Source organism: Nannobrachium achirus, assembly GCF_963921795.1.
Source record: "Nannobrachium achirus genome assembly, chromosome: 18".
Taxonomy (NCBI): Eukaryota; Metazoa; Chordata; class Actinopteri; order Myctophiformes; family Myctophidae; genus Nannobrachium; species Nannobrachium achirus.
The window spans coordinates 25269203-25292885 of record NC_137825.1 but is presented as its reverse complement, the minus strand read 5'-3'; the positions used below and the strand labels follow the sequence as shown (position 1 = coordinate 25292885).

General features: G+C 40.4%; 1 protein-coding gene across 1 annotated transcript in view; it reads right to left on the bottom strand.

The window, feature by feature from the left end:
* spata20 (spermatogenesis associated 20) overlaps positions 1–12998 on the bottom strand; it is a 69241-nt gene extending 56243 nt beyond the window's left edge. Inside the window, exons 1-9 of the mRNA XM_080746964.1 lie at positions 12771–12998; positions 11012–11134; positions 10756–10820; positions 10201–10355; positions 9154–9297; positions 7478–7679; positions 5466–5596; positions 4842–4946; positions 3423–3497 (exon numbers count right to left, since the gene is read on the bottom strand). Of these exons, the coding sequence (XP_080603090.1) occupies positions 3423–3497; positions 4842–4946; positions 5466–5596; positions 7478–7679; positions 9154–9297; positions 10201–10355; positions 10756–10820; positions 11012–11134; positions 12771–12979 (1209 nt within the window). The 5' untranslated portion in view covers positions 12980–12998. The remainder of the gene's footprint in view (positions 1–3422; positions 3498–4841; positions 4947–5465; positions 5597–7477; positions 7680–9153; positions 9298–10200; positions 10356–10755; positions 10821–11011; positions 11135–12770) is intronic.
* Positions 12999–23683: the final 10685 nt, after the last annotated feature.

The following is a 23683-nucleotide window of genomic DNA, read 5'->3' as shown; positions in this document are numbered from 1 at the left end:
TGTGGAGAGAGTTTTCCGATTAAATCAGGGGTCTTCAACAGGGGGTCTGGGACCCCTAGGGAGTCCTTAGAGTTACTACAGGGGGGCCTGTAGTAACTCTTTGTGATAGGATAATTCTTTTAAATGAACAACTTGAACCCTCGCATCCCTATTCCGAGGAGAATGTTAGCCAAAAATAGCAGATGTGGCGTTGAGAGCTTGTAGATCGGCTATTTTCGGCAAATAGGTTTGGTGTAGAGGTAAAAAAGTACATAGTGAGCGGTCAAGTTTACAAAATATCGACGATTTAAGTGGTTAAATGTCTGAACATGAATCCAAAATAGACTGATGACTGCTCTCTCTCACATTTATACAATATGTAGGGACATATAGGGACAGCACTGCTGGCGTGGCACATTTCTGTAAGATCATTATTTAAAGTCCTATTGAGCTCTTAACAAAAACACCAACATCTTAATTGGTTCTGCTTTACTTCTCTGTGAGCCGATCAATGACAATTAACGACTGATCAATGGTGGACTAATTACACTAGAATCACAGAGACAGAGAGAGGTAGGTAGAAGTCCTCTTATCAGACCCTCATTCTCTTCTATTCTTAAGGTGTGATCTTGCCATCTGCATGTGGACAGAGTTAGCATAATGAATGAAATATTAGTAAATATAGGCTTATGTAACTTGTACAAATTATTACCACCAGTAACGTGAACATACTATACATTTTCATCAATGGATATACAGTATATCTACAGACTTTTAGCAGTGGATATTCCACATAATGAAATGTTATTTGTTATCTCATATACGAGTAGCTACTTGATACTAAAGGCCAGTCCATAATCTCCCTGAAACCAAACTTTTCGTCTGAGAGTTCCGACTTTCCAGAGTGCAGCTTTGGAAACTCTAATTTGGGGTAATGCTTTTCAGAAGTTCTGAATGACGTCATTTTGTAGTTGAACCGGACCTTTCCGATGAAAAGGTGTCGGTTACCATGGTAACCAGGTAAGACCAGTGGTGAAAGTGAGCCGGAACGGCCGGAACCCCCGTTCCGTTAAAACATTTGGGGCCGGAACGGAGTTCCGTTAAGACGAGGAGAAGCCAGCTGTCAAAATCCCATGTTAAACCTGCCACAAACACACGTCCAGGAAGAAAACAATAGCCTATACCAAAGTCAGATTAACATACAGTAGGCAACACAAGTGTTACTAGTTATATTTTCTGATAAAGGGCTTCTAAATTATTCCCGTGGGTTTGTGTAGGTCAGTGTGATCCAGTCTGTTTGTTTGTTTGTTTTACACGGAACGCACGGAGCTAATAGAGGTGGGACGTTCGCGAACGAATCAAGTCTTTTGAACGGCTCTTTGAAATGAACGATATGATTCGGTTCACAGTAGGGAGCCGTTCCTTTCTAATGAACAGTGGCCGCCTTTTGAACGGCTCTTTGAAAGGAACGGATCCCAGAGATCCGGCTCACTTCAAAGAGCCATACATCCCATCTCTAGGAGGACTCGTTGTGTCTGTGGCCTGCATGGATGCGGCCTTAAGCTAGATGCAGAATAGACCAAAATGATTCTATTCTGCATGTGTAGTGGAGTAGAATTAAAAGTATTGGAAATACTCCAGTAAAGTAGGCTAGGCTATACTTAAAACCTGTACTTAAATACACTACTTTAGTAAATGTACTTAGTTACTTTAGATAACTGGTTATAATAATATTAATAATAATATGGGTAATAATATAATAAATATAATAATAATATATATATGCTTACCCTTCTGTATGGAACAATGAACAATATGAAGAGGCTTATTATAGATATTTCATTTAGGATTTCAATCATGTTTCATGTTACAGTAAGTGTGTTGCCTAATTCAGGTGTAGGACCTGTAGTGTTTTACTGTTCCAAAATGCATTTTTCTATGCATTTCAGGGGTTTTGGGGGGTTAGAGCCTCCCAATTTTTTTCGGCCGCGCAGCTTCGCCGCGCGGCCAATTTATGACAGTTCAGGCAAGAATTTCAAACCACTTTCACCCCTGGGTAAGACGCGGTTTCGGAGAGAGTATGGACAGGCCCGTTGTTTCGGTTCCTTGACGTTGTACAATAATGAGAACAATATAACTAAACAATATGTTACACAGTGTGCATACGGATAATATAGGTACCGTTTCCCTGGTTCTATACAGCTATATTTGCTACAATACCCCCCCCCCCTCCCTCAACGTGTATTATACTGTATTTCCATGTCCATAATCAAAACCAACTTCTACCTTACTGAGGGGAAGCCCTGCCTGGCTGCTGCAGCAGCAGCACAGCAGCACAAAAGAAACGGTATCTGTGGTAAATTACCGTTGCAGCGTAATTCATTAGCGTGTAATTACATAATAAATCTTGGAGAATATAATGATCACAATGAGTGTGGTTTTAATTGTGTGCCCTGATCAGCGCTGTCAAGCCATTAATCAAGAGAAAAGGGCTGCCGCGCTTGGGCGGTGAAGTGGATACAGCTTGACCCTGAGAGGAAAGCAAGGGTTTACGGGCCAATTTGTCAAAGGGTGCAAGCCCTTGCCCTCTCTCCGATGCGCTCATCATGCGTGAGCACATTTGCACGCACACGCGCATTGAATGTTCATCTTGCACACGCACACGCTCTCCCCACTAAAGAAACATGCCTTGTCAGTAAAGATTAGCATACACATTGAAAGGCTGTGAGAACAGGCTGTTACAGAGTTGAGGCTGAAGACAAAGGGTGAGCGATCCATTGCTGTCTGGGCTCCTCAACTCTGGAACGAGGAGCGAGCCTGCTGGTTATTCCTGAGTCCAGGCTGAAGTAAGACAAAGTGGTGATCGTGCCTTTGCTGTCAGGGCGACTCAACTCTGGCACGACCTCCCTTCTTTTAAATCACTTCTTAAAAACATACCGGTACTTTGTTAACAATTGCTATGCATCCCATGTCTGTAATGCATTTTACACTACACTAACCCGCACTTAGAAACTAGAAAGGTGAAATTCTTGGAAATCGCAAGTGTGGTTGCACTGACGCCAGTCTCGAGGAATCCGCTGGGAAATGAATTCCGTCTCACCATTTATATATTGTGATGTCCAAAAGCTTCCCACACTGTTGTGCAGCCTTACAACCTGGATAACATCACTCAAAAAGTTTACAAAACACAGGTTCACTTTGCTGTCAAAAAGAACTTTACATAGTTTTATGTAAAGCATTTTGTAAACTTAATTACATTTGATTAAATGACTCTTATTTTGATAAATGTTCTAAATTAAATGTCTGCTAAGTGTTAATTATTACTATGAATCAAGCTGGAATATCACAAGTACACATACACTGTCATGCTCTCTCTCCCTCTCTCTCTCCCTCCCTCTCTCTCTCTCAGTTCCCTGGTGCTAACGAGGTAGGAGATGGCTCACCTTGTCACTCAGGTCCCTGGAGACATAGAGCAGTATGTCTCTGGCCACATCTGCAAAGGACTCCTCCCCTGAAACCTGAAAAAACACACACACACACACACACACACACACACACACACACACACACACACACACACACACACACACACACACACACACACACACACACACACACACACACACACACACACACACACACACACACACACACACACACACACCTGCTACAGCCCATATAGCACTTCAACCTTTAACCGCCTTAACAACACCGCTGTATTATTTATACTGTGGCATCCATCCAACGCCTGTGCTGAGGTAGCCACTATGTAGCCTCATTAAACACTAGTTACAGTGCGTGCATGTGTGTGTGTGTGTGTGTGTGTGTGTGTGTGTGTGTGTGTGTGTGTGTGTGTGTGTGTGTGTGTGTGTGTGTCCTAATTAACAGCTCTCCGTTCCACTTGTGTTTAGTCTGTCCACTCTGGGAGAAGGGAAAAAAAAGGTCCGCTCTTGAGAGTCTGAGCCAGACTACTTCAACAATACCAAAAAGTCCAGAGGAACACCAGTAGGACTCCCTAATCGGGAGACAAGCGACCGCCACGTCGCATACACAAACTTTAGAAGGCAATCGTAGCCAATCAGGAGGAAATATGGGAAATGGGACAGATCCATGTTGATGACATGACTTTAGAGATACTGTGTACCGCTTGTGTGTGATTTTAGGCCAAAATCTGTAGGAGCAGTGTCAAAAAAATTGTTTTGAAAAAAATCGGCCTGATGGTGGCACTAGAAGAGGGCCATGTGAGAAATCAGGGGCGGAGGTTGTGATTTGCCATCCAAGGAGTGTGTGTGTAAAGTATTCATTCAATCCAAGTGTTAATTTAACTCGGAAGAGTTTGCAAATATACACTTTGTACACTCTTTGGAATGAAATTATCCCTAAGGATTTCCCCCATGTACTGTATGATCAGTGTCTTATCTTGCAAAAGCAGATGGCCTCAAAACAATGGATGTCTCTTTAATCTTGTTGGTTTTTAGCTGACAAAAGTAGTAAATTAGATGGCAGAGAGAAGCGGGAGAATCTCTGTCATCAGGGGTTCCACTGCCTAGATAAGCAAATAATAGCCTAGAGCAGTGGTTTCCAAACTTTTTTTCTTTTCTTCTCGAGACAAGAAAAGAAAGATTTGATGTCTCCCCGGGTCTTGTGAAAATAGCCGAACTACAAGCTTGTAGATCGGCTATTTTCACAATTTTGTTCTGATTAATGGAATTTCTTAGATTTTCTTTGTTGCTTAACAAAACTAAAATTATTTGCGAGCGACCCACAAAAATGTGTACGCGTGTGTGTGTGTGTGTGTGTGTGTGTGTGTGTGTGTGTGTGTGTGTGTGCGCGCGCATCAACACACGCGTGGCTTCTCACACCTGGTAGGCAGTTATATAGGCTACAGCCAACTGAGCCTGGTCATACAGCATCTTCTCAAAGTGGGGCACATGCCAGAAGGTATCTGTGGAATAACGATGGAAACCCTGAGAGTGAGAGAGAGAGTGAGAGAGAGAGAGAGAGAGAGAGAGAGAGAGAGAGAGAGAGAGAGAGAGAGAGAGAGAGAGAGAGAGAGAGAGAGAGAGAGAGAAAGAAAGAGAGAGAGAGAGAGAGAGTCATACTGTAATTAAAACCAGAGTAGACTGTTTTATACATTAATAGCACATACTGTAAGCTCACGTGTACAGTCACATACTGTCGCTGGCGGGTGGAAAACCAGTATGACCAAAGTTATTATTTAGTCACAAGCTATTACTAAAAACTTTTCCTTGCATAAATATTTATAAAAACCCAAAGACAGACTTTCAACCTGAAGTCCCTATATTGGTCGTGGCATTATAGCCAAACATTTTCACCAATAGCAGACCTAAACACCGAGCATGCAAATCAGCTATTTTCACAACTTTTCTGGTTTTCAGGTTTCTGCTCAACAGCGACGATGTGTAAAAGCGCGGGTGTGTGTGTGTGTGTGTGTGTGCATGCTTGCATACTACTATATGTATTACCTGCCCCACGTGGTCATGTATGCCTCCCTGGGCCATCATGCGGAGCGTGTGCAAGGCCATCTGCAGGGCCTCTGCTGCTTCGGAGGTGGAGCGGTTAATGGCCCAGTAGGACATCAGGAACATCAGATTCACTGCGGAGAGGTAAACCAATGGACAGGGAGAGAGAGGGGAGAAGAAAGACTGAGCAAGACAGAGACTGTAAGAAAGACTTGCTGAGTGTCACTCATCTCGCACCACTAATAGTGAAGCGTGATGTTTCATTCTATGTCGGTGCCGTCGTGCCCGTGCGCCACAAAAAAGCCAATCTACAAACTCACTTAGTGTGACTTTGTAGATGTAGATCTGCTTCTGTATTTTCAGCACACAAAGAGCGTTAGTAAATAAAATACAGTAGCCACATGAGTAAGAGTAAATGCCTGTCCATAGAATCTCCGAAATGTTCAGTGAGTTGGACTTTCCGAGGTCGCCCCCTAGCATACACACTGTGTTGGCGAACTTTCACGTCTGATTATCGTAATTGAGAGTTAGAGGGTTGTCCGTTGGGAACACATATCCTTTCGGTTATGCAATACCCGTTGTAACCGATATCAGAGCACTTAGGGTCTGCCTTACCACTTATCCCTAAAGGTTTTTGCCCTTTAGATTTTTTTTTAAATAGATCTACAAGCTCAGTACGTCATTAAGTTGAACTATTTTAAAATGTTTTTCAAAAGTAGTAAAATATGGCCAATAAGTTTAGCAATAAGGCGTAAGGCGGTGCACCAAAAAAACGGCCTCAGTATGCATAAAAGGGGCACAGACGGATACGGACACAGACATACAGACATGGGGCATTGCAGATTTATAGAAAGATATGCTTGGACAACCGGTGATCTGAGCAACGTCCTACCCTGCACTCTACTCCGTTGGGTCCTTGGCGATACACACGACAGACATTTCTCGAGATATGCAGGGGAAACATACACACAGAAGTGCATTTATAGATAGATAGATGGAACTACATTTGATTTCTGAATCATGAATGAGATATTCATTTCACATAAAGTGGTTCCATTAGTATGAATGCATCTACTTGATTTAGGCTGCATTAACATTTGCGTCCATAAGGGGGCAGCTACAGCCTATATATTGAATGTACTGTACCTCAGGGTTTACTCTGAGTATAGTGACATCAGTATACACACAGTAATTAGAGCATGTTGATGTTACATTGAATTTACATTAAGGTACAGTTATAAGTCAGGGTAATATGTATTTTATGGCACCATTGTTATTGTGTTGTGATCAAAGCACAAGGGCGAACACAGTCCACATCACCAGCTTTAATACAGAGAGAGAGAGAGAGAGAGAGAGAGAGAGAGAGAGAGAGAGAGAGAGGGTATTAATAGTAGTCAGAGTCGATTAGATTTATTCAGAGAGGTAGATTTAAAGAAGTATGAAAAGAGACCATTCAATCCGGGAAAGCATCCGTGTCATTTTAGATTTTAGCTATATATCGTTGCTGTCGTGCACAAATCTTGTATCTTCATGTTTCAACTTTTAATGTAAATTAATTACCTACTTCATCACAGTGTTGCACAAAAGTAATTTTTTTCAAATGTTTTAAAAATGATAATAAAAAAGGGGAAAGTTTGTGGATATACAAGGTTTCCACCCGACAACAAGGTTTCCAACCGACAACGATGTGATATACTTCATAGCAACTTTAGTTTTTCAGAAAACTGTTAGGATTTAGAAGGCATTTTTAGAATCAACTTCAGGTCTACATAGGTTAAACACAAAGGATGGACATTGGACATATTGTAAAGCAGTGTACAGTATTCCACGGTGTGCAATCATTTCATACGTTCTAAAACAAAATATAATTTCTGCTATTTTTTTGGAAAATGACTGAAAATGTATGAACATTTTTCAACATGGAAATGATTCTGACGTTTATGCAAAACAATTGCGATATCTAAAATAATTGCGATTGTTACGTGATAAATGTGACAGGCCGACCGCGTATGCACCTGGAGTGGGGAACTTGGGCGAGTCTCTAAAGCCTCCGTATTCCTCTTCATAGCAGCTCGCCAGCTGCTGGAGGCAGTGGTTGGCCACGTCAGGGGCAAAGGGCGGAGCATCCCCTGGGTTGAGAGCGATGGCCGTACCTTTCTTCAGAGCCTCTAGGACTCTGTCCCCACTGGCTTCCAAAGCAGACCTGTTGTTCTGCCACTGACAGGAAGAGAATCACAAGCGTAATGTAATTGTTGACCAGAACCGTCCAGGAAAGCAATGGGACAAGTCTCCAATGTTGTCATGGCAACATAAGCAAAGCATTATTAGATAATCGACAGCCATGCGGAGAATGCTGCTATTGCAAAACAGCCATTCAGAATTGTCCATTGTCTGTTTGTGCCAACAGAATATGAAACATTATAGTAACCAGATACAACCCTCATATTGGTCAGTATCTCATTACTAATATATTACTGTAATGAGTAGTGTAAGGGAATACTCTGCCAAAACAGTAATTGTTGAGACTGTAGGCCACAGTTAACTATGAAAACCGGCACATCCATACATCCTTCCTTCCTTCTGTAACTCTTCATTTGACATTGGCCGGGTTTCCCAAAGCGATTGTAAACCCTTCATAGCTCACGCATAGTCGTAGAGACCCAGCCCTGACCGTCATGTTCCCGGGTTTATATGGGTTGGGGCAGAGTGACTTATTTAGCCCCCTACATCTACACCAACATTACATTTCACAAACAAAGTGCTTAATAAAGTCTTACACCTGTCTAAATACGGTAAGGCATTCTATAATTACCTGTATCCTCTGTGTTCTTTAATAAGAAGCCTTTTTATCCGATGTCTTTCTGTTTATCTCAATGGGGTTGGTGCGCATGGGGAACACTAGGAAATACATGGGAAACCCGGCCATTGTGACATCACATCATCAAAGATCAAACCGGATATCCATACATGGAGATCATCACCTAGACCTCTCCCTTTAGGGCGAGGTCGCTTTCCGCCCTCAGGCGTCTTACTAATATAACATATTACTTTGTAAAAAAATATATATATATCCCCATGGAAGTTTTGACGAGGCAAGCTTGTTAATCTTGCTTTGTGGCTCAAGGACAGCCTTAAAGGGGAAGACCACCCATTTTCAATATTGAAATATGTCATTAATATACCTTAGAGGAGTTGTGTGGAAATAGAAAAAAAGTTCCCCCCCTTCTGTGTTGCCTAGGACTGGAGGATTGATTTTGGGGTTTGTATTGTAAAGTACAATGTGATGACATCACATATATTTTGTCTGTCTTTTGCTGTCTGTTTGAAGTGCGAGGCGCTGTATGAATATGATTGACATAAACCTGAAACACCATTCTTACCCGACGATGCCCCCGATTTAGAGAGAATGAATGTCTTTGAATGAATGTCTTTTGGCTGTCAAATAATAGTAAAGAACCCCATTTTGAACACCATGTTTGTTTATTTAGCCTATGACAATATTGTGCTACTGTAGACCTTTCTGTAAAGCGACTATATATATATATATATATATATATATATATATATATATATATATATATATATATATATATATATTCTTTTTTTAACATAGGAATCACTAAAGGGAACCATTAAGGAATCAGACCGTAAAGAGGGAATCGTTAAAATCCTAAAGGAAAGGCTTTGGTACCTGTCTCATGATCCTGGTGAGGACGGTTTTGAGTCCAGGTCTACTTCCACTGTCTCTGGGAGGGAAGTAGGTGCCCCCGATGAAAGGTCGGAGGTCGGGGGTCAGCCACACACTCATCGGCCATCCACCACCTCCGCTCGTTGCCTTGGGAGTAAGAACATGAACGATAAATAAAAAAGTAAGAGTTACAACAATCACTTGTAAAATTAGCCTAAGCACACACACATGCACCAAAACGTGCCTGGTTGCCCGCACTCTCTCTTACGGACTGTTGTATGTACAGTTGTACACTGAAGCTTTAACCCATTAAGGCCTGAAGCCAAGTCTAAAAATATCTACTAAATCCTAAAATTTTTCTGAAAAATGTATAGATAGATAGATTTATTTATTTTCGTGTCATGCACCATAAAGGTGCCCAGCCCACATGGACTTACAGGACACATCATTATTATTAAAAAATACAAAGACAAAACCCCTGAAACAACAAAACCCTGGTTGACAAAGGGACAAAAAACTGCTTGTAAAAAAGAAATCATTTATATAAGCAATTCATAAAAAATAGGACCATAGATATTGAAAATCTATCTATAAATGCGAGGAGAAGTCTCTGCGTGTCTGCGTGTCTGTAATCCGCGTATCTCGAGAACCGTTCGTCCCACCGGCTTCAGATTCGGCACGCGCGTTCCCCGCCGCAGCACGGAGTGCAGTGCCGCCGAGGCGTTGTGTGCTTGTAGATCGGCTGTTTTCACTAGTTTAAATCATTTTTTAAATCATAAATATAAAACAAACGGTTTTGGACATACAAGGTTTCCACCCAACAACAACGAAATATAGGCTTAATTCATGTAATTGGCCCACTGGCTTGTCACTTGTCATGATCTGAAATGGCAAATCTTTGAGTAGCAGCAGAGCTATAGAGAGAGATCTCTCTATAGCACGCAATGAGGGCCTCTCCAACTCTTTTTCCCGGGCTGAATCAGGGGCCCAGCACGTCCCTGATTAGAATTTCTGTCAAACACACACTTATAAATATGTAAATGCACAAACCTGTACGAAGGTCATGTAGACTTTGTCCACATCAGGTCTCTCTTCTCGGTCTACTTTGATGCAGACAAAGTTGTCACTAAGGAGTTTGCCGATTTCCTCATCCTCGAAAGACTCCCTCTCCATCACATGACACCAGTGACATGTGGAGTATCCCACTAACGATAGCCCATGGGCAACAACACAAATAATGGTTCATGATTAGGGCTGGGCAAATAAGCGAAAATATATCAAAACCGATATTTCAAACCAATAACATAATATATCGAGTAAGTGATGTGTTTTGGTGGAAACAAAAAGGTTTTTTTATTAAAAGGTTAAAGCACTATTTTCTGATAGTATTTATTGCTTTTCACTAATTTAATTTCCTTTAATTATTTCCATTCATTGTAATTGAGGATTGAGACCGAATTTTAAATAATCGTGATAATGATATGAAGTCATATCATCCAGCCCTATTCACAATTATTTAAAAATAATAATAATAATAATAATAAGAAGAAAATAAGAAAAAAAAATCCCAGATGAATCAATGAACTCAACCATCTCTGCTAATACCTGAAAGGAAGATGGGTTTGTCTTCCTTCTTGGCTTTGTCAAATGCATCCTGTCCCCACGGGTACCTAAGAATGAGATGACATTAACCACAGTGTGTGCCACTGTGCGTGTGTTCGTGTGCGTGTGCGTGCGTGCGTGCGTGTGTGTGTGTGTGTGTGTGTGTGTGTGCATTCGCCATTCGTGCATGTGGTCACTCACCAGTGGACAGGGTTGAGTGTGTGTGTGCGTGCACACATGCGTGCACGTGGTTACTCACCAGTCCACAGGGTTGTGTGCATGCTGCAGGAGGTAGGGGGAGCGCTCCTTAGCCAGTCTGTTCGTGTTACTGGGAGGGCTGGTGGTGTGACTCCCTGAAGCCATGCTGAGACTGACAGAGGGGCTGGGGGAAAAATATACACTACGGTATATCAGGGGTCTTCAACGTTTTCAGGCCAAGCACCCCCCACAACCTTTTCATAGATCCCATATGATATAGTTTCATCGTTTGACAGCACAATCATCAGTGTATTTTGGATTCATGTCAATTTGTGTTTTCAGATAATATAACCATTTGAGCCATCATTACCTAATAAACTTGACCTTCTACTTAGTCTGCTATTTTCCCCCTCTACACCAAACCTCTTTGCCGAAAAAAGCCGATCTACAAGCTCACAACGTCTTGCAGCGCGAGGCATTGTGAGCTTGTAGATCGCCTATTTTTGGCAACCCCCTGTAGTAACTCTGAGACCCCCTAGGGGTCCTGGACCCCCTGTTGAAGACCCATGCACGCACTATATATATATATATATATATATATATATATATATATATATATATATATATATATAAATATATATATATATATGATGTATGTATGTACAGTATGTATGAACAATGAAGGAATGTTTATTTTGAACAAGCAACAAACACAACAAAAGTATACAAAAAGTTAAAATGTGTATGAAAAGAAGTAGGAATGAAGCACTTATCCTGTCCTACCCCTTTTTCCAAATTGAAATTATATCAGGTCAAATCAGGTGCCTTTCAGGATCCCATTACCAATAACAAATAACATAATTGTGAATGCATGATGCAACATAGAACATTGCAACACATATTGTGCATTTGCACTGTTGAGAATGATGCAACAATTACAGTAGTGCTAGTGCATATACTGAATATTATACAGTATAAATTACATTGTTATTATACAAACAACATTACAAAGGACAACAACTGAAAATATACATTAAAGTCGCAGCTCAGAAATGTTAGTAATGTCATAAAGCAGTTATAATATTGTTATTATTCTCTTTGTTATAATGTTTATGTTGGTCAGGTTATGTCTTATGTCTATAATTATGATAGCCATATGTCAACTTAAAAGAGACTGTTATAAGACTACCAACAGACTTGTTAACGCCCACTTTAATGCTTCTAAATATAGTTGCTGACAGCTGTTATTAAAGCACAGTGACTGTGCAACATTAACAATTACAGGCAATATTTTCAATAAAATATGAACATATTAATATGTATGGCATGTAACGTGCGTTGCATCAGTCACCATGACTCTGCATCATGTGGCTCAATGTAATGTTACATCACGCCAAAAGTGTGTTATTATTGTGTAACTTGAATAAAGATAGAGTTATTAAAAGTTGTGGCAATTGCACCTTGTCCGTTTACTTAAAAAAGCAATAATTGCTGGTGTTATCTTGCAAGATATAAGTTAGCCATTTAGGCTAGCTAAAACGCTACTTTACTATCCAGCTTGAACTTTTTGCATGCTGCTTTGCCACAACAATAACAATGTTGTTGTCAAACTAGCTTTAGCTTTCCTGCTAGCAGTGGTTACAGCGGTTTAAAACCCTTTAATTAAACCACAAAAACTATAAACCCCAACCTTAACCCTAAACGTACAGAAATGATGCCTGTTTTTGCCTGAACCTATAACCTCAAACCAGTGTCCACCTGGGCGAAAACACTGGGGGGTAAAGAGCCTTTACAGCCCCCAGCAGCCTACCAGGCTTTACCTGAAGCAACAGCGGGCCGCCCGGGGACTCAGCAGCCGGCGTCTGTCACTCTGCGGCGGCTGTGCAGAAGGAGAATGACCGGTGCGTCCCCTGGTAGTACTACTGACCACCAGCTGCTGCTGCTGCTGTTGTGGTCCTGGTGGTGTGAGAACGGCTACGCTCAGTAGGCGGACCGGCTGGTGTCTGGACCCCCATGCATGTCTTAACATCTTATAATCCAGTCCAGTGGGACGACTTTACTTGAGGGGAAGCTGACGCTGAAACCACGTGTGTTGATTTATAAAAGCCCCAAACTCCGAGGCTCGGCTCAAGCAAGCTGCAGCATGCAGTGTGACAGGTTCAGCACAAGATGGTGCTGTGGAGCACTGGTTCCTAAACGCTGGGTCGGGAGACTCGGGACCGCTCGGGACCCTATGGTCCATTTGTGTGTCGCGGACACATTTTTATGGGTCACTTTATTTGTGTTTTCTAAGTTTTCTAAATTTAATTACTATTTATTTCAAAAATGTTCATGAATTAGGGCTATAAAACAAATTCAATGATGTTTCGTAGTAATTTCATGTATAAATAAGATACAAAAATGATAATAAAATAAAGTCGATAAATTAGCCTATTAAACACAAACACAACACAAATTCAAAAGTGCAAAACATTGTGTGTTGTGTTGTGTTGTGTTGTGTTGTGTTGTGTTGTGTTGTGTTGTGTTGCTCACAACCGCTCTCCATGGTCCTGGAAGTGCAGGGCTGCTTACGCCACTGTCCATGGTAGCTTACTTACTTTCTCCACCGCTAATTCAGTGGTTCTCAACCTGTGGGTCGGGACCCCAAGGGGGTCCCCAAAGGATTTTTAGGGGGTTCCCATGATTAAAGGTGTATTCAGTGATAATGAAAGTGGCCAGGGGTCATCTGTCCCTTACTTGCCTTTACAGCGTGGAAATGTTTAGTTTTTTAAAGATGTTTTACAACATTATAATGTTCTCGTTTTGATCATTAGACCCAATCACTGAGTCTCCAGCTTCAGGATATGTATACTGACTGTGGCATGTGACTGTGAGTTCAGTAGTTTACAATCTAGGCATTAGCGGACGTTCTTAATTCAGAGCAACTGTGGTTCTCAAAACTTTTATTTTGACCATCATAACTAAACATCATAACATAACTACGGTCATACTCTACCCTGATTGGTTGAGGACTGGGCTGGCTGACCATCTCTGAAAACCAAATCTAACTGTGCTTGCAACACGGGCCATGGTGGAAGTCCTTATATGGTCAGCACACATTCTAGTGAGGAGAATGAATGGAAAAATGTACTAATCATATTTTTATTTGAATGAAATACAATCACTGAATATACCTTTAACTTAATGTGCAACATTGTTTTCTCTCTCAACAGTAAACAGTTAAAATATGATTATTTTGGGGGTCAGGCCTGAAAAGGTTGAGAACACTGGACTAATTGACTACTACCTTTATTATTATATTTCTTTGATTTGAGTTATTCGTTGCACTTTTAAATGTAGTCTTACTTTAAAAGAATCACCATTTTCGCCTTTTATCAAGTCCCGCCTGTTGTCTCTCGCCCCTATTCGCATCCATTGGTTGCTGTGCCTTGGTTGGACAAAAATCCTTTCCATTCCAAATCCACTATTGAAATAACATGTTTTTCATTTGCTTCATATTGATATTCTGTGTTTTCAATTCTCATTTTAAACTTGGTTTCAGTAAAAAAAAGGAACATCTCAGGTGCAGTATAGTGACTATAAGCCATTTACCATTCGAGGGTTGTGGGTTGTTGGCTGATTTACCCCTGTTAACCCTGAAACAGTGGTAAATCAGCCAACAACCCACGACCCTTGAATGGTAAATTGCTTTTCTACCACTTCTACCATATAAATGAAAGAAAACACAGTTGTAAGAAGGTTATTTAGTTATACAACTGCAACACAAACAGTGGGCGGGGTCCATGAGCCAACTCAAGGTTGTTGACTGATTTACCACTGTTTTAAGCCAATCAGAATCCAGTATCTGAACATGTGACCACAAAAAGTGGTAGAAGGGCATGTTTTTAAATGTTTTTATTTCTACAAAAATGATGTTTTGGGCAAATTCAACATAAACAAGACGAAACCAGGGCGAAGCAAGGCAGAAAGAGCCTGCTGGTTGGTCAGACAGGGCTGACAAACAGAGCCACAGCATTGTTTTGATATAAACAAACACAAAAGCATCAAATCAGTTGCTTCTACTCATTTTATTATTTAAAACCAAGTTTGATCTGCTAAAACAGGGACAGGTTGGTGTGTCTCTTTAGAGTTGCATTTATACCATCAGAAATAACATGTTGTTACATGGCTCTGAGTCTTGAGCCAATCATCCATTCCAGTAGGGCTGTCACAATTATTACATAATCGTCTAATCGTGATTATTTGACATTATCGCAATTATTTTGTCATAATCGTCATAATCGTGAATGTCGAAAAATGTCGTTCTGCTGACCAACGATCAGCGAGGTTCCGGTGTCCACAATAGCTTGGCAAACGCCATTGCAGGCCACAACCTGGCCATTGACAGTAACACTAGAAAAGCATCAAGTTGAACATGAGTCATGTGGCTGCATAAATACATATATAAATAATAATAGTATACCTTGCTTTTAACTTTGTTTATTGGATTTTCCAATGAAGCATTAAAATCAACGTTGGTACAATAAGACAAGTAATAGCTTCTTTTAGTACAATCAATCAAATACACAATTATAATAAACAGAATGAACTATCACCCAAAACATAAAAATAAATCGTATTAAAACGAACAAGCAAATATTCACTGACAGATAAAGTACACCTTGCTTCTATAATGGTGTATGTAGGGCATATGATATGATGTGCGTTTACCTGTCCACAGTGATCTGCCAATAGAGGTCACGGGAGAGGGGGATCCAGGTAATCTGTCCAGAGTAATGGTTGGGGTCAACACCACCAAAGGTCACCACACTGCCAGACTGAGAGTTACTACAGAGACACAGAGAGAGAGAGAGAGAGAGAGAGAGAGAGAGAGAGAGAGAGAGAGAGAGAGAGAGAGAGAGAGAGATAAGATAACGCCCACCTCAGTCCCTCAATCATAAGCAGGCACGTAACAGACTCTTGAATATTACTTTTAAACAAGATACAACACCACGCACCTGACAAAATACTTCCAAAACGTCAAGGATGACCAAAATTACAACACGCACTTCCACAGATTCAAAGGGTCAAATTCATTCTATGTGGAACGCCCTACCGAAGCGCTTAAAGGAATGTAATTCCCTAACTTCCTTTAAAACCGCTCTAAAAAGCTACTTACAGGCAGCTGCTACTCAAAACTGGTAACAGTAAACTTAGCCTAATCCTACCTTGTAAATACCATTTATTTTTGCATCATGTTTTCCTTTTTTTCCTGGATTTTCTGTTCTATCTGTCTGTCAATTATAGGAGGTAAAAAAGGATCTCAATCTAAATAAGCCTGAGCATATCCTTTTAGTTGACCTTGTACCAGTGACCAGTTTCCTATGCAAACTTCTGCAAACTATCAATCAATCAAAAACAGGCCTTGTACTTTCCAGAAATTATCCATCTTGTCTGCAACAAATGGGGCTCTCAGTGTCCTTACCCAGAGAGGTAGACGGAGAACAGATCCTGGTTGACCAGACCCTCCTTCATCATGTTGTCAAAGACAGGTGTGGCGCCAGACGCAGACAGGCGAGGGTAGGCCAGGCCCAGGATGCCGTCAGCACGCATGTGCTGCATGAAGGGAGCCTCCGATTGACTCAACCCAAAGATCTGATTGCGCACAGGGAGGCCTCCCACCTGAAAGACAGGCCACAAAGACACATGCGTTTCAAGGCATCTGCAGAACTGAGAAGATTATGTAGGGCAACAGAGGTAGGGTAACACTAACAGATTATGGACAACTTCAGATATTTATTACTAGTTCATATCTATGACAAGTTTGACAACTGCCTACTGCCATCATCATAATCATTCATACAATAGATAATTGACATCTCTGTAATATTACTATACAGGCCTGGATTCATCCCCCCTTGCCAGCGAGGTTTAATTCTGACCATCAGAAGTGTCCTCCAAATAGTCCAACAGCTGGTGAATGACTCTGAGCTTGGGGACATAAAGTTTCTGTGCACAGCCAAGCTTAATCAGGATTGCCTTGAGGTAAGAACATAAGTAAGAAAAACATTATGAATAAACATGGTAATTCATATATTGTAAGTCATCTTATGTGTTGTGTCTCCCCCTTTATTTTAAATTGTAATTTGTATTAATGACAACAGCAACATGTATTTTGTTGCAATGCTCTGTTTACACCTGAGTTCATAACATACAGATGTGTTTATGGCAGACTCCAAATATGGTGATGCGTTTTGTGAACATATTCCTATATTGGCCAAATGTGCATGTCGGGCTCCTTCTTTCCTAGTCAAGTAAAGATAATAAAGCATTTAAGAACAAATCACCTAACCTCATTTGCTAAGACAATTTAAATAAGTTGTTTCAACTTGTGCTTATGTTACAGTGTGAGGACTTGACAGAGGTCACCGTGGAGGAAGAATCTTCTGACTGCATCAAAAACGAGGTCCTTACTTACATTTCTGGGTGGCTGGTCAGAAAGGTGAAGGAAGACCCACTGCTGTCGTCCTGCTGCAGATGCGAGGAGCTGCTGGTGCACATCAACCCCACTGAGCACAACTACTGTGCCACCCCTGGTGACTCAAATCTTTTCCTGAAAAGGAAAAGATACACAGAAGACTCTAATATAATTGAACCATCGAAACTGGTTCGAGAAACAATTTTTCAAATGGAGTCCAGGGTAAAGGAAGCCATGAAATTCCACTGGAACGAGCGCGGCCTCGTCAGCACTGTAAAGCAACAATTACAGGATTCTGACATTTTCAGTGCCATAACCCATGCCCACCCAGAGCATGCCTTTGCTCTGCAAGAAATCATTTCTGAAAAATATGCAATGTGCATGATAGGAGCAGAGTTGAGAAGAATTAACCATTCCCTGAAAGAAGAGGGAACAAGAGCAAGGAGGAAGCTGACCTGTTTCACATCAAATCACTGAACGATGTACAGGGTTCCCACGGTCATGAGATTTCTGTTGTTTTGTTTTTTGTTTTGAAACATTTTCCATTCCTGTAAACTTTTTGGAATAGTTTTTTGTTTTTGGGCAATCTACTCGACTGTTTATTTGCACTATTGAGTGCTATTAAAGCTTTGCTCATTATTGCACTATGGGTGCTATTGGCCTGGAAATTGGGTCAAAATACACAAAAAAAGGGGGTTTTGACAATTCCCTGTTAATGTGTGGGAAGCCTGGATTTAAGTTGTCTTATAGGGTTATTTTTGTTATTCCAGTAGCAATGTCACTGAGTTGAGAGTTATTTATCCCTATAGCTGTTACAACTGACAACAGCTATTCTATGTTATTATACTGTTGCCACTACAACGTTTGGCAGCTCATGTCTGTATTGGTGACCCAAATGGGAAAAATAAATAAATCCTCTGGAAACGTGTTAAAATCTGTGTCTGTGCAAAATGCTTTCCAAATATTAGTTTTAATCACATGCTATTACATTGGTATTCATAGATTTCGGACCATCTCTTTGACCTGGAAAACCTTTTACCATGTAAATGGGAATGATTCCCCTTTGAAGGCCAGCGCCACCTCAGGCAAACCCTTTTGTTAAAATTAGACATATTTTATACAGTATGCCTTTTTACCTTGACATTAACGTCACACACTGTCTCATAACACACGTCGGTATCTTAATCTTTAAGTCCTGTAACAAAATAGTTAGGAGTCTATTTGTAGGATTTGTGTACCATGTCGCACTCTAGTGGATCCAATGAGGATAAGCTATCTTCATTAAATTAAATATCTTTGTAATGGCTTCCAATGTATTGTAATATGCTTGTTTACTTTGTAAACACGCTCGATTTCCGGTTTCCGGCGATGACGTCATTTCCATCGCACACACACGCACACGCACACCATGCCGATTGGTCGACTCAGTCACGTGTCCGCATTCACGTAACCGTTGGGCGGAGACTAGGAGAAGAGCGCTTAATTTGCATTGCAGCGGATACCTTGCAGCAAATACCTTCATCCTTCATAGAAGTAAGTTGGCAGACTTTACACGGAATTCTTACCCCCCTATAAAACTTTCACCCGTCAATGCATACTGTTGTTTTCCGAGATGAGGTACTTTAAAGATGTGTCCGTGCACTTTTTGGACAATTTTTGTCACAAAATTAAAGATAGTCGGAGTTCGGTCAGCGGTCAGAGGTTAACGGCTCAGATTGTCCGATTGGAGAGACGCTGTTTCGGGGTCGGTCGACTGGGGAGGACAACTTAACTAACGTTGGAGTACACTTGACTTAACAGAACACGTAGCCAGCAGAGGTATTTGTATCTGTGACGCACTTTGAGCTTGTAGATCTGCCATTTTCATCTCGTTAGTTTTCTCCGCAGTCGTAATGTCGGTTATCGATAAAAATGCTCAGCCTAGAGATGTTAAAGTTGACAGTTGGCCGGCCGTTTGAGAGCTGTTTTGGTGTTACGAGACAACGAGCGTCGGAGTAACAGGTTGGAAAAAATTGTGTTATTTAGTTTCTCAACTGATTCTCACAGGAAATTAGGTCTACTAGCCAGGATAAAAAATCTACCAAATACCCACAGTGCAAATACCCACAGTGGCCAAATCAAGTTGGGCTCCCATCGACTTTCTATACAGGAGGCATTCCTTGACATGAACATGTTTGCACTGCTGCTGTATAATTATGCCGTTAGAAATACCCGGACCACTTTAACTGTAATCATCAATATGTTTTTTTTTTATAATTCAAATGTTTTTTATTTTTTCTTCTAGGTGCCATATCTGAGATCCAGAGAGAGAAAGAGAGAGAAAGTCCAGAGAGAGAAAGAGAGAATCTGAAGGCAACAAGAAGGTAACGAGTGAGCCATAGTCGGCTATTAGAAGTCTGTCTAAAACCAGGTTATAACTGGTCTAAAAGTGGCTTTAAACCAGTCATAACCTGGTTTTAGCCTATCCGTTTAACATACGTTAGAATTTAGATGGTAATAATAGCCCATTGAGAATGTAATGTCAACAATATGTAATGCTGTTGTAACAGCCATGGTGGAAGAGGCACTCTTGATTTTTTACTTGGGTAAAAGTCCTATATTCAAACTTTTACTGGGGTAAAATTCCACACAAAATACATGGAGTACCAAAGCAAAAGTAGATGTCAACATCTTTGAAAATAACTGATCTAGATAAGCTATTTTTGATAATAATAATTGGTTAATGTATTAATGATCTTCAAGTAACTAAAACTGTCTTCCTCTCCTGCTTCCTGTGTATTTCTGCATCGACGGCCTAGAGAAGAATGGAGAAACGAATAATGTTAAGCCTAATGGATAGCCTATTAATGTAAGTTATCCTAGTGTACATTATTTGCTTTTTTTTGTGTGACTGTAGACTGGAAGGATTGGTGGATCTCCTTGATCATAGGGCTTTCATCAATTATAAAAATAATTATTGATAATCTAATTAAAAAGTAGTAAAAAGCCCTTCAGTCAAAATCTCCTAACTCCACTTGAGTTATGGTTTGAGAGAGAGAGAGAGAGAGAGAGAGAGAGAGAGAGAGAGAGAGACCTAGTTAATGGTAGGTGGTGATATTCTCTTTCCCTTTTACAGAAAACCAGCGACAGCAAAGGGGGTCCATGTCAGCGTCCCGAGAGGGGAAATCCATATCGATGGGTTTGAGATGTCCGGGGGATTGGTCCTGGCCCTAGGAACAATGGCCCTTGTGGCATTTGTTTCCTACTTGGTGTACAATCGTAAGTATTTCAACTGAATTGAAATAGAGGGTATGCGCGTGACATCGCTGTAGCTGGAAGTTATGTGGGAACAACACGCCTACTGAGTGTCAAAACTCACATTTCTGCCATTGACAGCCCATACATCCAAACAGAAAAGTCCTATCTGATTGTATTAAACAAAGTTAACTCACCAACATTGGGGCTGTACTGAAAGCTTGAATTATCCTCTTTCTACCTGCAAAGTTTTTGTTTCATAAAAAGCCACCATAGGCATGTTGTAATCTAGGTGTGATTATTCTATAGCCGCCAGAGGTGTAAAGTAATGAAGTACATTTACTTAAATATTGTACTTAAGTATAATCTGACGTATTTGTACTTTACTTGAGTATTTCCAATTTCCAATACTTTATTTACTTCTACTCCACTATACATTGAGATCCAAAACATTATTATTGTACTTTTACTACATTTATTTAGGGGTGTAACGATACATTTTAATAGCGATTCGATACATATCACGATACATGGTTGACGATACGATACATGGACGATATTGGTTCATTCATGGCGACACGATACGATTCGATTCAATGATTTAAAATCGATATAGTAACTATTTATCAAAGACATTAAATCTGTGTGAAAGGTGTGGATAGTGCAGGTTTTTAAGGGAAACATGTATTATTATGGATATAAATAAGTAAACACAGTGATTATCTGTCAAATACATGGTCATTATTATTGACAAACCTGCACCTTGACATGAACCCAGAGATTACACACATTTATCGATAGACCAGTGTAGGTATATGGAAAGGAAAAGTAATGAAACCCCTCCTTTTTATTTTTTCTTCTTAAAAATGCTAAATACAATGCATAAGAAGGTAGTATCGATACAATCGATTCTTTGCACTGCCGATTCGATACGATACAAAATAAAACGATACGATTCGATTTTAGCTGTTTTCATTTCGATATACTTCGGTTTTTTAAGTTGAAAACGATATTTCGATACAGTTACTATATCGTTACACCCCTACATTTATTTGAAAACTTTAGTTACTATACTTCTCACAATGCAAAGCATTCTGAGCTTGTAGATCTGCTATTTTCAAAAGCATGCTTTTGTCTAAATGTTTGTATTTGTTTAATTTCAGATAAGAATCCACCTCCACCTCCACCCCACTGAACGTCCAGCTGCAAAGAACAAAAGAAAGAATAAATTATAATTAGGCTACATTTAATGAATTAATAAAAACTCTTGAGTATTTCCAGTTTTGTGTACTTTTTCCACTACTGGCATTCTGCCCCTGGTGCTCACCTGCATGGAGATGCGTCCGCAGCGCTGCAGCTCGTTGTCAGAGGTCAGGTCCACGGTGGTGGCGGCGATGGCGATGGCGAATGCTGGTCTTCAGGCTGCGCACAAGCTGGGGGCCACTGTGCCAACTAGGCCCGGGGGGGGGGGGGGAAGAAAGAGAGAGGGGAGAGAGAAAGAGAGAGTGAAAAGAAACATACAGCTATTTAAAGCTGTATGTTTCTTTTCACTCTCTCTTTCTTGATGTCTGACTAAATCGTACAGACATCAAACATAAATATGTTTGATGTCTGTACGATTTAGTCACCTTTGGTGTTTTGGATGTGCGACAGACGGGATTCGAACTGCCGGCCCTTTTTTGCCCTATACTTCCTGAAACTGATGCAATAGGGGAGTGTCATAGTGACATAGATGCCCTTATTTGGATAGAGTTGCAAGACTGTGGGGTATTCCTTGAAACTGTTAGAATGTATGTGCATTTGGCCTTGTTCACTCACATTTATCTTTCATTCAACAAGTTAGTGACCGTTTTGTCCTAAAATGTCTATTCTGTTGCCATTTCTGTTTGATGCCTGTCTGATTTGGTCACTTTTGATGTTTTGAATGTGGTACTGACGGAATTCGATCCATACGCAGCAGCAGCTTTCAAGGAAGAGTAAGCATGGTATTGATGACCATATTTGGACACATGTAGATATGCAATGGGGAAGTCATAAAACAAGAGCCTTTCATTCATTCAAGTTAAAACTTGTCATTAATCTATTCAAGTGTACGCTTATTTGCCAAATACATCGATACAGTACATATAACACCATATTAACCTATTTTGCAGTTTGCTGCAGTGAATGCAGGAGAGCGATAACAAGCACTTAATAACAATCTATAAATCAATTGATCTGACAGAAACTGCTATCAATGCCAAGCTAGTGTTTCACTAGTTGATTAATTCTATTATTTTATGTAAGCTATTTCTATGGACCAGAGACTGCTAATAAAGATTGCATTAAATTGAATCTGCTTACATGTATAACTCTTGTCACAAGAACAACATATGTTCTGGTTATGAATCACCATCATGCCTTTATTACAGGCATCAGGAGAAAAGAAGAAGAGAAACATGTCAAAGATTTGTTTTGTATTGTATTGTATTAGGGAAACACAATCAAGACTTTAGGTGCAACTCAAGCAGTGAAATGTAAACAATAACGGACATGAATAACACTGAATGAATAAAATTAAGTTACTCTAACTGCAAAGTTCAAACTTTACAGTCATTATTGCACAAACCTGTGGCAAAATACAATCAATACTTCAAGGTGCAAGCAGTAAAATGTATACAAGAATACTGTAATAACATTAGAATAAAAAAAGATAAAAAGGTTACTCTGAAAACAGCACTTCTACAACAGTGTCAAGTCTACATAGCAGCGGAGGTCTCCCCAGGGCTCTATACTAGATGTACAAACTGCAGTCTGTTAAGTGCAAAAAAGAAAATAGCACAACATATTACTAAACTGCACTCAGGGTATTGTAAACAAATGCAAAAAACAACACACACAAAAAAAAGATAATGGCTGTCTCCCCCAAAATAGCACAATGTGAGCTTTTAGATCTGCCATTTTCACAGAATGTTCACCCCAGAATATGAACAGGGTCCTGTAGGCACTTGATGTGCTTTTTCTGGACCTGCCAGGTGCGCTCCATCCTCTCCCTGTCAAACA